Genomic DNA, 13,299 nt, shown 5'->3' with positions numbered 1-13,299 from the left:
GGATTGCACCACTGCACTCCTGCCTGGGTAAAGGAACGAGACCCTGTCTCAAAAAAAAAATCAAAAACCCATATATATATTTACATATATATATTTGATACACACACACACACACACATACACAAGTATAAAGTAATAAGCTGATGAGTAAGTAAAGAGGGGCATGAGTGGACAAATACAGAACAGGGTAAGATTTGGTGCAAAGAAATGGGATGCCTACAGTTTAACAGTTCATTAAGGTGGTTAGAAAACTTGACCCCATGTTGGGCAGCAGCCAGAGCATGGAAAGAAGCCACACTATCAGGCTTCGAGTGCTTAAGGAAGGAGGTTTTGCTAGTAAGATCTGCTGTTTGAAGTTTTTCCAAATATTTTGGATGATTTCATGTGAACCCACCTGACGGAGGTGGCTTTTTTAAGGTTATAAGTTTTGGTAACCTTTTTTTTCTTTCTCTTTTGAGACAGGGTTTCCTCACTCTTACCCAGGCTACAGTGCAGTGGCATGATCTCTGCTCACTTCAGTCTCAATCTCCCAGAGTTAGGTGATCCTCCCACCTTAGCCTCCTAGGTAGTTGGGACCAGAATCAGTCAGTTTTGGAATCTAAACAATCATTGTAATTGGCCAGGCGTGGTGGCTTATCCCTGTAATCCCAGTACTTTGGGAGGCCGAGATGGGAGGATCATTCGAGCCCAGGAGTTCAAAAACAGCTTGAGTAACAAAGCAAGACCCCATCTCTACAAAAAATAAACAAAATGAGCCAGATATAGTAGTGTACATCTGTAGTGCCCGCTACTTGGGAGGCTGAGGTGGGAAGATCACTTGAATCTGGGAGATTGAGGCTGCAGTGAGCCATGATCACACCACTGCCCTCTAGCCTGGACAACAGAGCAAGACCCTATCTCAAAATATATATATATATAGTAGGGCCAGACATGGTGTCTCATGACTGTAATCCCAGCACTTTTGGAAGGCCAAACTGGGCGGATCACTTGAGGCCAGGAGCTCGAGATCAGCCTGGCCAACATGCAGAAACTGTCTCTACTAAAAATACAAAAATTAGCCAGATGTGGTAGCACATGCCTGTAATCTCAGCTACTTGGGTGGCTGAGGTATGAGAATCGTTTGAACCCAGTAGGCAGAGGTTACACTGAGCCAAGATCAAGCCACTGCACTCCAGTCTGGGTGATAGAACGAGACTCTGTCTCAAAAAAAAAGAAGTAATTATATTATAAATGTACTGTTAGACTTGTTAATGTAAAATTAATTCTGGTATCTTGTATAGAAATGTGTCAAATGCCAGCATACATGGGCATGCTTATTACTTAGGACAATCCAGTGAATTGTGAGGTGTTATGAGAGGAAGTTTCTACTTAACATTTCTCATTTAATTAAATATGAACATAATGTGTGACTGACAAGGTTTTTTTGTACAGAGTCATAATATGATACCTGATTTGTTTAAATCTTATTTGCTTAAATTGAAATTATATTTATCAGTTATTTAAAATTTATTGGGATCTAGTAGGATACAACAGAATTGCCTAATAAAAATAGTCCAGATCAGTGTTCTGTAAACTTCTTTGATCATAAAACATTTTTTGGATTAAATGATTTGATAGAAGTGGCACACATGTTATAAAGTATTTTGATGGCAAAATAATAGTTTCACAGAGTAATTATTTGGTGAAATAAAATTATTTAAAATGTTTGATGTAGCTGGGTGCAGTGGTTCATGCCTGTAATCCCAACACTTTGGGAGGCCAAGGCGGGCAGATCACCTGAGGCCAGGAGTTCAAGACCTGGTCAACATGATGAAACCCCATCTTTACTAAAAATATAAAAATATGCTGGCGTGGTGGCGCATGCCTGTAATCCCAGCAACTCAGGAGGCTGAGGCAGGAGAATTGCTTGAACCTAGGAGACAGAGGTTGGAGTGAGCCGAGATCGTGCCATTGCGCTCCAGCCTGGGCGACAAGAGCGAAACTCCATCTCAATCAGTCAGTCAATCAATGTTTAACATCTCTATTCTACATAGCAGAAATATCCATAAAATCACAAATATGTTAAAATCATAAAACTGCAGTAACACATAGCAGCAGTAATCAAAATACAGTGGTTGGCCAGTGATGGCTGTTTCTGCTTTGCTGCAAATGTCATGCACTCAAACATCAGTGATTTCTCCAAGAAATTCCTGATATTTGGGGGCATGGCATACCACTTTTAAAAGCAAAACAGTTACCTGTATGTATTTAATTTACCTTTTTTTTCCCCAAAATATATTTTAGGAAAAGTTATTGTTGGTAATGATTTTGGTTACAGAACAGATGTATTTGTAAGTACTAGTGTTCTGGAGAACACTGGGAAATTTTAATCTTTTCTGATAAGTACCTGATTACTCTTGGTTTCTAGCTCCCAGATGGACGTATCATCAAAGTTGGGGGAGAGAGATTTGAAGCACCAGAAGCTTTATTTCAGCCTCACTTGATCAATGTTGAAGGAGTTGGTGTTGCTGAATTGCTTTTTAACACAATTCAGGCGGCTGACATTGATACCAGGTATATTAGAAATGGTGATTTCAAAGTTATTTATCAGAAAAATAATTTAAAATTTTTTAAAGTTATTTGGCAGAAATAGGTGGAATTAAATAGATGACTAAGTTGTTTATAAACTTACTTGAAATAATTTCAGACTTATGGAAAAGTTGCAAGAAAAATGCAGAAAACTTATCTATATCCTTTATCTAGATTTACCATTTTACTAATTATAATGTTCTGCATGTTTGTTTTTTCATTCTGTTTTTTTTTCTGAACCGTTTGAGAGTAGATTAAATGCATCAATTCTTTACCAGTTGGTGTTTCCTAAGGATAAAGATACTCTCTTACATAGTCATACTGATTTCAGATCCTTTGGAGATATACCCAGTAGTAGAATTGCTGTATCATATGGTAGTTCTATTTTTAACTTTTTGAGGAACCTCCATACTATTTTCCGTAATAGCTGTACTAATTCACACTCCCACCAGCAGTGTACAAGGGTTTCCTTTTCTCCACATCCTCGCCAGTATTTGTTACCTTTTCTCTTTTTTGATAACAGCCATTCTAACAGGTGTGAAGTGATCTCTCATTGTGGTTTAATTTGCATTTATTTCTCTGATGATTAGGGATGCTTAGCATTTTTTCCATTTGTGTGTGTTTTGAGAAATGTCTATTCAGGTCATTTGCCCATTTATTAATTGGGTTATTTGTTTTCTTGCTATTTAGTCATTTGAGATTTGAGTTTCTTATATATTTGGGATATTAACTCCTTATCAGATGTCTGGTTTGCAAGTATATTCTCACATTCCATAGGTTGTATCTTCACTTTGTTGATTAATTCCTTTGCTGTGCAGAAACTTCTTTTGTTGTTGTTATTGGTTTGTTTTTTGTTTTTTTTTTTTTTTGAGATGGAATGTCACTCTCGCACCCAGGCTGGAGTGTAGTGGTGCAATCTTGGCTCACTGCAACCTCTGCCTCCCGTTTTCAAGTGATTCTCGTGCCTCAGCCTCCCAAGTAGCTGGGATTACAGGCATGCACCACCATGCCCAGCATTTTTTTTTTTTTTTTTTTTTTTGTATTTTTTAGTAGAGATGGGGTTTTGCCATATTGACCAGGCTGGTCTTGAACTCCTGGCCTCAAGTGATCCACCCCCACCCCCTCAGCCTACCAAAGTGCTGAGAGAAACTTCTTAGTTTGATGTAAATGCATGTATTTTTGTTAGATATTGCCAAATTTCCCTCTCTGGCAGTTGCATCATTTATCCTTTCCACCAGTCTGATGAGTGAGACATTATTTCAGTGTAATTTTACTTTTTATTTCTCTCATTAAGAGTGAAGTCAAGCCAGGTGTGGTGGCTTCTGGCTGTAATTGCAGCACTTTGGGAGGCTGAGCAGGAGGTGTGCTTAAGCCCAGAAGTTTAAGACCAGCCTGGGCAACATATGGACATCTTGTCTTTACATAAATTTTTTTCAAAAAGATTAGCCAGGTGTGGTGGTGGTGTACTCCTGTAGTCCTAGCTACTCAGAAGGCTGAAGTGGGAGGATCGCTTGAGCCTGAGAGGTAGAGGCTGCAGTGAGCCACGATTGTGCCACTGCACTGCAGCCTGGGTGACAGTGAGACCCTGTCTCTCCCCACCGCCACAAAACAAAGTTACTATAAAAATTATATATAATATATATATATATATCATTTTTATATATTTAAGGGACTTTTTTTTGAGATAGAGTCTTGCTCTGTCACCAGGCTAGAAGTGCAGTGGTGCAATCTCAGCTCACTGCAACCTCTACCTCCTGGGTTAAAGCGATTCTTCTGCCTCAATCTCCCAAGTAGCTGGGACTACAGGTGTGTGCCATCACACCCAGCTAATTTATGTATTTTTAGTAGAGGCGGGGTTTCACCGTGTTGGCCAGGATGGTCTCTGATCTCTTGACCTCGTGATCTGTCCGCCTCAGCCTCCCAAAGTGCTGGGATTACAGGCGTGAGCCACCGCGCCCAGCCTTAAGGGACATTTTTGAATTTTTTTTTTTTTTTTTTTTTTGGCACATCGTTCATGGCTTTTTTTGTCTTAGATTTTGGAGTTTTGGGTTTTTTTTTTTTTTTTTTTTTTTCCAGTTTTGAAAAGTTTTCTTTTAGCTTTCTGATGTCTTTTACAGATATTTCCTCAGTTTGCCGTTTGTCTATTGCTCTTAGTGTTTTGGCCATGCAAAAGTTTGTTTTTATTTAGTCATATAAGAAGATTTATAGTCTTATATTTTATTACAGCTAGAGCTTGAGTCATCATTAGAAATCCCTTCTCTACACTCAGGTTATAGAGGAATTCACCCAGAAGCATTTTGTACAGCAAGCATTTATTTGTTTGTGTAACCCTGAAGCCACCTAATTAATTTTGATGGGATGGCTTTGGAGCCAGGATAGTAATAGAAATTAATAAAAATAGCAGTTGACTTATAACAAGCTATAAACCTTGTGGAACATGATCAGAAATCGAATCTAGCCTTCATAATTGTGGTAAATTCTCGTGATAGGGATTATTTTGTCCTTTGATTTGATGTTCATTCACAGCAAAATTGTATTTAAAAGTATATGCCGGCCAGGCACGGTGGCTCACGCCTGTAATCCCAGCACTTTGGGAGGCTGAGGCGGGCGAATCACGAGGTCAGAAGTTCGAGACCATCCTGGCCAACATGGTGAAACCCGTCTCTACTAAAAATACAAGAAATTAACTGGGTGTAGTGGCGGGCACCTGTAGTCCCGGCTAGTCGGGAGGCTGAGGCAGGAGAATCACTTGAACCCAGGAGGCAGAGGTTGCAGTGAGCCGAGATTACGCCAGTGCTCTCCAACCCGGGCGACAAAGTGAGACTCTGTATATTAAAAAAAGAAAGAAAAAAAAAAAAGTACATGCCCGTTGTTGGTGATTAGAGCTTTGACGTTCCCAAAGCATGGAGTCAGATTCAGTACCTTCTCCACAGAGTTGGCATTGCAAAGTGGAACAACTCAAATTTTGTTTTATGTGTTCTGCATGTTGAAAATGTACATGTAAATGCTTATGTGTACTTATCACGTGAATCTGTATTTCAACTGCTTAGTTTATGTGACATTCACCGGGCTTGCTTTGGCAATTAAATACAGAAACAATGCTTTGTTGGAGTTGCAGTAGCTTTAGCCATTGAGAACCTGGAAGCCAGGTTGAATAAGGCCAAAATGGGTGCAAATCAGCTCCCAAACTTTGTATTATTCCTCAGACCCTCACTCAGATTCTGTTACCTTTACTACATATGCAGTCTTTTTAGATTGGATTATCTGATATCATAGACAACAGCATATTTAAGGAAAAAAGAGGGTACTGCTATAAGAAGCATACACATCAGTCTAGCCAAAAATAACAGCAGACAGCCTCTAAGCAAAGGAACAAAAAAGAGAAAACTACAAAAGATAAATAAAAAATTAAAGGCCGGGCGCGGTGGCTCAAGCCTGTAATCCCAGCACTTTGGGAGGCCGAGACGGGCGGATCACGAGGTCAGGAGATCGAGACCATCCTGGCTAACATGGTGAAACCCCGTCTCTACTAAAAATACAAAAAACTAGCCGGGCGAGGTGGCGGGCGCCTGTAGTCCCAGCTACTCAGGAGGCTGAGGCAGGAGAATGGCGTGAACCCGGGAGGCGGAGCTTGCAGTGAGCCGAGATTGCGCCACTGCACTCCAGTCTGGGCGACAGAGCGAGACTCCGCCTCAAAAAAAAAAAAAAAAAAAAAAAAAAAAATTAAAAAGCAGGAATTCTGGATTAAAGTAGAGTAGGGCTAATTATAGTAAATCATCACATTTCAGTGGCTTTAGGGAAGCATGTGACAACATAGTCCAAGTACTAGAAGTTTGTAATGTAAATCTTGGTCATTATTAGAAGTCTCAGTTACATTCACACAAAAAAAATGTATTATATACTTTTAGAAGTATTTTATTTTCATCAAAATTATAAAAAGATTTTATATGTAAAGAGGGATCATTACTTCACAGTAGTAATAACAGCAAATATTCAGCCCTGTGATTTACATGTGGAATTTTATTGAATTCTCCCAGCAACCCCATGAGGCTGACATAAGTAACAGTAACCCTGAGATACCATTTTCCTAACCTAAAACTCCAAATGAATAACCATGGTGCCTTTCTAGATCTGAATTCTACAAACACATTGTGCTTTCTGGAGGGTCTACTATGTATCCTGGCCTGCCATCACGGTTGGAACGAGAACTTAAACAGCTTTACTTAGAACGAGTTTTGAAGGGTGATGTGGAAAAACTTTCTGTAAGTATTAGTAAATCAACTATTATTAACATTCTTTTAAAAGACTGTACAGTAGTTTGTGAATCTTGACAACCACCAGAGGGGGCAAGACGTCTTCCAAAACAAATTCCTACTGCAGTCAAGTGCAGCCTGGAAATGATAGGAAGAGGGAAATAGTTCAAGATAAGCTCTGGTCACCTCTATAGTCAATGGATGGAGGCAGTGAGGTCAGGGCCAAAAGTTCTGGTTCATCTGTAACAACCAGCACAAACTCCGAGGCGCCTCTTTGTGCAAAAGAAGAACCTGCTGTACTATGGGGGAATAAATGCCCCACTTGAGTTTTGTTCTTTTTTTTTTTTTTTTTTTTAAACTTATTTTGGATATGCAGTCAGCCTTTAGCACTTCTCTTGGGCTGTCTTCTATTTCTGACTTTGTTTGTTACATATGTTGTCTTCTCTCCTCCATCAGATTGTAAAACATCATGTCTCAAATTTTTTTGCATCCCGGTAACTGTCATAGCTCTTGAAACAGACTTTAATTGGTAGTTGTTGGTATGTACAGTAGAAAGAAATTTTTTAACTAGTAATAGTTGATGTTTCTTTGGCATGGGTTTGTGTGTTTTTTCCACCAAACTCTGGACTATGTCAAGTATACAGTGTGTGCTGTATACTCAACCAAGAGTTACCTAATCCTGAGTTAATCTCTGAGCTTTGTCTCACTTTGATCAACTATTTTAGATAATGAGATTATGTATTACAGAGTACTGTATGTTACATCTTTCATATATGACTCAAATTGTTGAAATTAAATTGAGTATGGGCTCACATACATTAAACAGATTAACAGACTGGAAGGGAGCCATGCTGTCTAAGTACTTCACTCATTTTTCTGATTTTATTGAGTTTTACATATAATTTATAATTGATCTCAGGTGATCATTTATTCAGCAAACATTTCTTGAACTGCTGGGTGCCAGACATAGGTCTAGGTGCTGGGGACAAACAAAACAAGGAAAACAGAATCCTTGCTTTTAGTCTAAATAATGTATTAGTGGTAATAAGTGATATGAAGAAAAGTAAGGTGAAGAGCTGGAAAATGTTAGTGGTTGGAGAGGTTGTGTGCTCCTTCATAAACTGTGATCAGGAAAGGCCTTCTGGGTGAAGTGACTTTTGATCAGAGACCTAAGTTGAGCATGAGAGAAGTGAGCCATGCAGCTCTCTGGGGGGAAAATCTTACAGGCAGGAACAATGCAAAAACCCCAGGTTGGTGGGAATGTGCCAGTATGGCTGAAGCAGAGTGAGCAAGGGAGGAGGACAGGTGGGATATGAGGTCAGAAGGGTAGCAGGAGGGCAGGTCTTGTTCAGCCATGGTAAAGGGTTTGGCTTGACTCCTGGTGAAATGGAAAGTCTTGGGTGCCGGGGCGGTTTAAGCAGAGAAATGATAGGATCTGATGTATATATATATATATATATATATATATATATTTTTTTTTTTTTTTTTTTTTTGGAGACAGAGTCTCGCTCTGTCACCCAGGCTGGAGTGCAGTGGCCGGATCTCAGCTCACTGCAAGTTCTGCCTCCCGGGTTCAGGCCATTCTCCTGGCTCAGCCTCCCGAGTAGCTGGGACTACAGGCGCCTGCCACCTCGCCCGGCTAGTTTTTTGTATTTTTTAGTAGAGACGGGGTTTCACCGTGTTAGTCAGGATGGTCTCGATCTCCTGACCTCGTGATCCACCCGTCTCGGCCTCCCAAAGTGCTGGGATTACAGGCTTGAGCCACCGTGCCCGGCCCTTGATGTATATTTTTAAGGGATCATTAAGTCTGGTGTGTTGAATAGACTCTTAGGGGAAGAGGGAACAAAGGTGGGCATAGACCAGTTAGGAGGCACTGAGAGGAGGGAAGGGATGGTAGCGTTTTAGACTAGAGGAGGAGGTTGAAATGGTGGTTTTGGAGAATGGAAGAGAGAATAGAGAAATGTGATAGGATTACCATGCAGCAGCAAGCTCAGTTGAGGTTAGTGATACATTGAAGCAAGATGTTTTTTATCTTTCCTATCTTGTTCAGCTGCTTGAGAGCAGGTGCATGAGTTCAGCAAGGAGGGAGTGGTAGATGGAATAATCTGATAGAATGAGTTTCATTGGAGCTGTGGAGTTTTAGGGATGAGCAAGATAGAAGCAGCAATGAAGAGCAAGAACTCATATTACCAAACCTCCAGGGTTAAGGTAGTGTGCGAGAGAGAAACAGTAAGCAGCTGAGATATTTACAGAAGCAGCGTCTTCAGGGGCTAAGTTTCCCTTAGAGCAGAGCTGGGCATTTATAGCCCTTATGCCAAAACTGTTTTTTTGTTTTTGTTATTGTTTTTTAAGTTTTATTGGAACACAGCCAAGCCCATTTGTTTACATAATGTTACCTGTTGTCACGTACTGTCTGTGGGCACCTTTTAGCTACATGTGGGGTTGGGTGCTTGTCACACCTGCAAAGCCTCAAGTATCTGGCCCTTTCCAAAAAAATTTGCTGACCCCTACCTAAGAGCAAGAAAGCTAAAGGAACAATTAAAATAGTCTCAGAATTGGTAAATAAACTGATGTTTTTCTTTATCTTGGAAACCCTTACAGTTCTCAGAACCCTTACAGTTCATTTATGTGACATAAATATACAAATGATTTGGAATGACATAGTTACATTGGGTGTTTTTTGCAGGATTGTGACACTGTAAATGAAAAACTTGCTATGTCATTTTAAGGTCTCTTTCAGTGTTGACCAGCCATAAAGATAAGGAGGGTGTGTCCTTCCTAGACACTTAATAGTAGCTACAGAGTATAAAACTTTTCCCAATTGTCTTTAATTTTGGTTACTGTGTTCATTTTCTCATAACATCCCCATGATTTGTTTTGACCATATTTGGCCTTGTTTATTTTAAGAACAAACATTTCATTTGATTTTGAGACAATAGAAAGTAAGCTTTGCTTAAAAGAAAAGAACTTCAGTTTTACTCAGTTGCACTGGACTAGAATCATAACAGTATTAGACCTTTAAGAAGTCATGCAAGTCCTCTTATCCAGACTTCGTTTGATAGCAAAGTGACTTTTCCAAGTGGTCATCTGCCAGGGGATGGGAAATTTGCGCTAATTATATCTCTGATGTTTGGTCTCTCAGTAGGGTGTTAAGTCATGTAATTTACTGATCAAATTAGGACACTCAAGAATGAAAAGGGGTGGTGTTAATAATGATGGGACACCACGTGTCAATCAGGACTGTTCCAAGCATGCTGGGATGGATGTGTGGTCTCCTAAACATGAGCTTTGGGCAAATTACTAAGCGTTCCTGTACCTCAGGTACCAAATCCTACCGTTCTACTTATATCACAGGACTGTTGCAAGGTTGAGCGAGAGCATATATTAAAAGTCATTTTCATAAAGCAGAAAGCACTGTGCACATGTACCATTTTATTATCCTTTCTTTCTCCTTTAGAAATTTAAGATCCGCATTGAAGACCCACCCCGCAGAAAGCACATGGTATTCCTGGGTGGTGCAGTTCTAGCGGATATCATGAAAGACAAAGACAACTTTTGGATGACTCGACAAGAGTACCAAGAAAAGGGTGTCCGTGTGCTGGAGAAACTTGGTGTGACTGTTCGATAAACTCCAAAGCTTGTTCCCATCACACCCGTAATGCTTTCTTTTTTCCTTTATTGCCAATCTTTGAACTCATTCAACTCCAGGACATGGAAGAGGCCTCTCTCTGCCCTTTGACTGGAAAGGTCAAGTTTTATTCTGGTGTCTTGGGGAAGCTTTGTTAAATTTTTGTTAATGTGGGTAAATCAGTTTAATTCAACTGCTTCCCTACATAGACTAGAGGGCTCAGGATCCTGTCTGCTGCTTTGTTTCTTCTAAGTAGGCATTTAGATCATTCCTGTAGGCTTCCTGTTTTCACTTTACTGCTCTAATGCTGCTAGTTGTAGTCTTTAGCACACTAGGTGGTATGCCTTTATTAGCATAAGAAAAAAACTTCAGGAGCTTTTACATATTACTGGGATGGGGGGTGGTTCGGGATGGGTGGGCAGCTGCTGAACCCTTTAGGGCATTTCCTCTGTAATGTGGCGCTTTCAGCTATACTGCTGCAGCTTTAAGTACCTTAAAGCTTCTCCTGTGAACATCTTAGGGAAATGTTAGGTTCAGAACTAAAGTGTTTTGGGTGGGTTTTGTTGGGGGGGAGGGGTAACAGTGGGTGGTCTTCTGATTTTTATTTTTGAGGTTTTCTCACTGGAGTACATAGAGGAACTTTATTTACAGTACTTTGATTTGGCAGGTTTTCTTCTACTTGTGCTCTGCCTGGAGCTGTTTCCATATGATATAAAAAGCAAGTGTAGTATTCCATTACTATGTGGCTTAGGGATTTATTTATTTTTTAAAATCAACCATGTTAGCTGGGACTAGACTCCCTACAGTCCTTCAATGGAAAAGTAACATTTAAAAATCTTTTTGGTAATTCAAATTACAGATTTAAAAGTGCTTAAGATCTGGTGTTTTGTTAATGCTTCTGTTTATTCCAGAAGCATTAAAGTAACCCATTGCCAAGTATCATTCTTGCAAATTATTCTTTTATGTAACTGACCAGTGCTTAAAACAAGCAGGTACTTACAAATAATTACTGGCAGTAGGTTATAATTGGTGGTTTAAAAATAACATTGAAATACGGGACTTGTTGCCAATTGGTAATTTTCATTACTTGTTTTGTTTGTTTGTTTTGATTTGAAACCTGGAAAAGTACAGTAAAATTTGACTGTTTAAAATGTTGACCAAAAAAAATCAAGATTTAAATTTTTTATTTGCACTGAAAAACTAATCATAACTGTTAATTCTCAGCCATCTTTGAAGCTTGAAAGAAGAGTCTTTGGTATTTTGTAAACGTTAGCAGACTTTCCTGCCAGTGTCAGAAAATCCTATTTATGAATCCTGTTGGTATTCCTTGGTATCTGAAAAAAATATCAAGTAGTACCCATACATGAGTTCTTTCTAAGTTTGAAAAATAAAAAGAAATTGCATCACACTAATTGCAAAATACAAGTTCTGGAAAAAAAATATTTTTCTTCATTTTAAAACTTTTTAACTAATAATGGCTTTGAAAGAAGAAGCTTAATTTGGGGGTGACTAAAATCAAAAGAAATTATTGACTTGAGGGTCTCTGTTTTGTAAGAATACATAATTAGCTTAAATAAGCAGCAAAAGGTTAGTTTTAATTATGTAGCTTCTGTTAATATTAAGTGTTTTTTGTCTGTTTTACCTCAATTTGAACAGATAAGTTTGCTTGCATGCTGGACATGCCTCAGAACACATGAATAGCCCGTACTAGATCTTGGGAACATGGATCTTAGAGCCACTTTGGAATAAGTTCTTATACAAATACCCCCAGCCTTTTGAGAATGGGGCTTGTTAAAGGACGCGTATGTAGGGCCAGTACCTACTGGCAGTTGGGTTCAGGAAAATGGGATTGACTTGGCCTTGGGTCCCTTGGTCCATTTTAAAATCTGGGAGTAGAAAACAACAAAAAATGGAATGGACTCTTAAAATAATGAAAGAGCATTTATCATTTGTCCCTTGAATGTAGAAGTTGTTTTTGATTTCAGAATTCTGCTGGTAAACGTGTCAGTTAAAATGGTATATTATGTGTATGTATTATAATTTAGAAATCCCATTTTATAATGTTACTATTCCAAGGTGACATAATACATTTACATTTGGGATTTGGGTGGACTATTATATTTAACTGGAGTTGTTGGCAAGTGTGAATCCCTCAGGAAAAAAAAAATCTGTTTTAAAAAGCAATCTGATTCTTGGCTCTTGAAACTATTGTTACTTAAATCTCCAGTAATTAAAAATTTTAAATTTTTAAATCAGAATTGTCAATACTTTGACCTTTGAGAAGGGTTTCTTAGAAATACATTTAGTAATGTTCCCAAGATGTCAGTCTTACAATTAAACTTTTTTCTTTAAAACATGGTATTGGTTGTTAACTTTTACACAGTTCTGAGTACTGTTAATATCTGGAAAGTATCTTGAGATATCAGTGGAAAGCTAAACAGTCTAAATTTAACATGAAATACTTCTTTTTGATTCAGAAAATAAAATCAGATTTTTTCAAAGTCAGTTCGAATTTTGTCATTTCTTTCTAATAGTTTTTCCTCTTGTTTCATTTTCTTTTATTCGTATTTTTATTTTTGTTAATGCAAGATGAATTGACAGCTTTATGCTCGTTGTTAGGTCAAGTTCATGTCAGTGTTCTATTATTGACAAAACAACTCATTATTTCTGTTACGATTTTATAAATAAGAGAATAGAAGAGCGATTTATAGCTACATCAGAGGCTGTTTTCTTCCAACAGACTGTTTTGTCTCCCAAAAGATTTAAGGTGGCTTTTACAGAATTAGAAATGCTAAAGAGACCTATGTGTCACATGCCCTCTTTCAAGGACATATTAACTCATCTGCAGAC

At 38.7% G+C, this 13,299-nt stretch overlaps 1 protein-coding gene across 2 annotated transcripts in view; it reads left to right on the top strand.

Moving 5' to 3' along the window:
- The window catches only part of ACTR2 (actin related protein 2), a 41,207-nt gene extending 28,253 nt beyond the window's left edge, over positions 1 to 12,954 (top strand). For both annotated transcript variants that reach the window (XM_030920703.1, XM_010355823.2), the window contains 3 exons: positions 2,408 to 2,553; positions 6,698 to 6,830; positions 10,279 to 12,954. In XM_030920703.1, the coding sequence (XP_030776563.1) occupies positions 2,408 to 2,553; positions 6,698 to 6,830; positions 10,279 to 10,449 (450 nt within the window). In that variant the 3' untranslated portion in view covers positions 10,450 to 12,954. The remainder of the gene's footprint in view (positions 1 to 2,407; positions 2,554 to 6,697; positions 6,831 to 10,278) is intronic.
- The last annotated feature ends 345 nt before the right edge of the window (positions 12,955 to 13,299 follow it).

The sequence above is a fragment of the Rhinopithecus roxellana genome, chromosome 17 (genome assembly GCF_007565055.1).
Source record: "Rhinopithecus roxellana isolate Shanxi Qingling chromosome 17, ASM756505v1, whole genome shotgun sequence".
Classification (NCBI taxonomy): Eukaryota; Metazoa; Chordata; class Mammalia; order Primates; family Cercopithecidae; genus Rhinopithecus; species Rhinopithecus roxellana.
The sequence above is the reverse complement of the archived record's forward strand: the minus strand, read 5'-3'. Positions and strand labels throughout refer to the sequence as shown.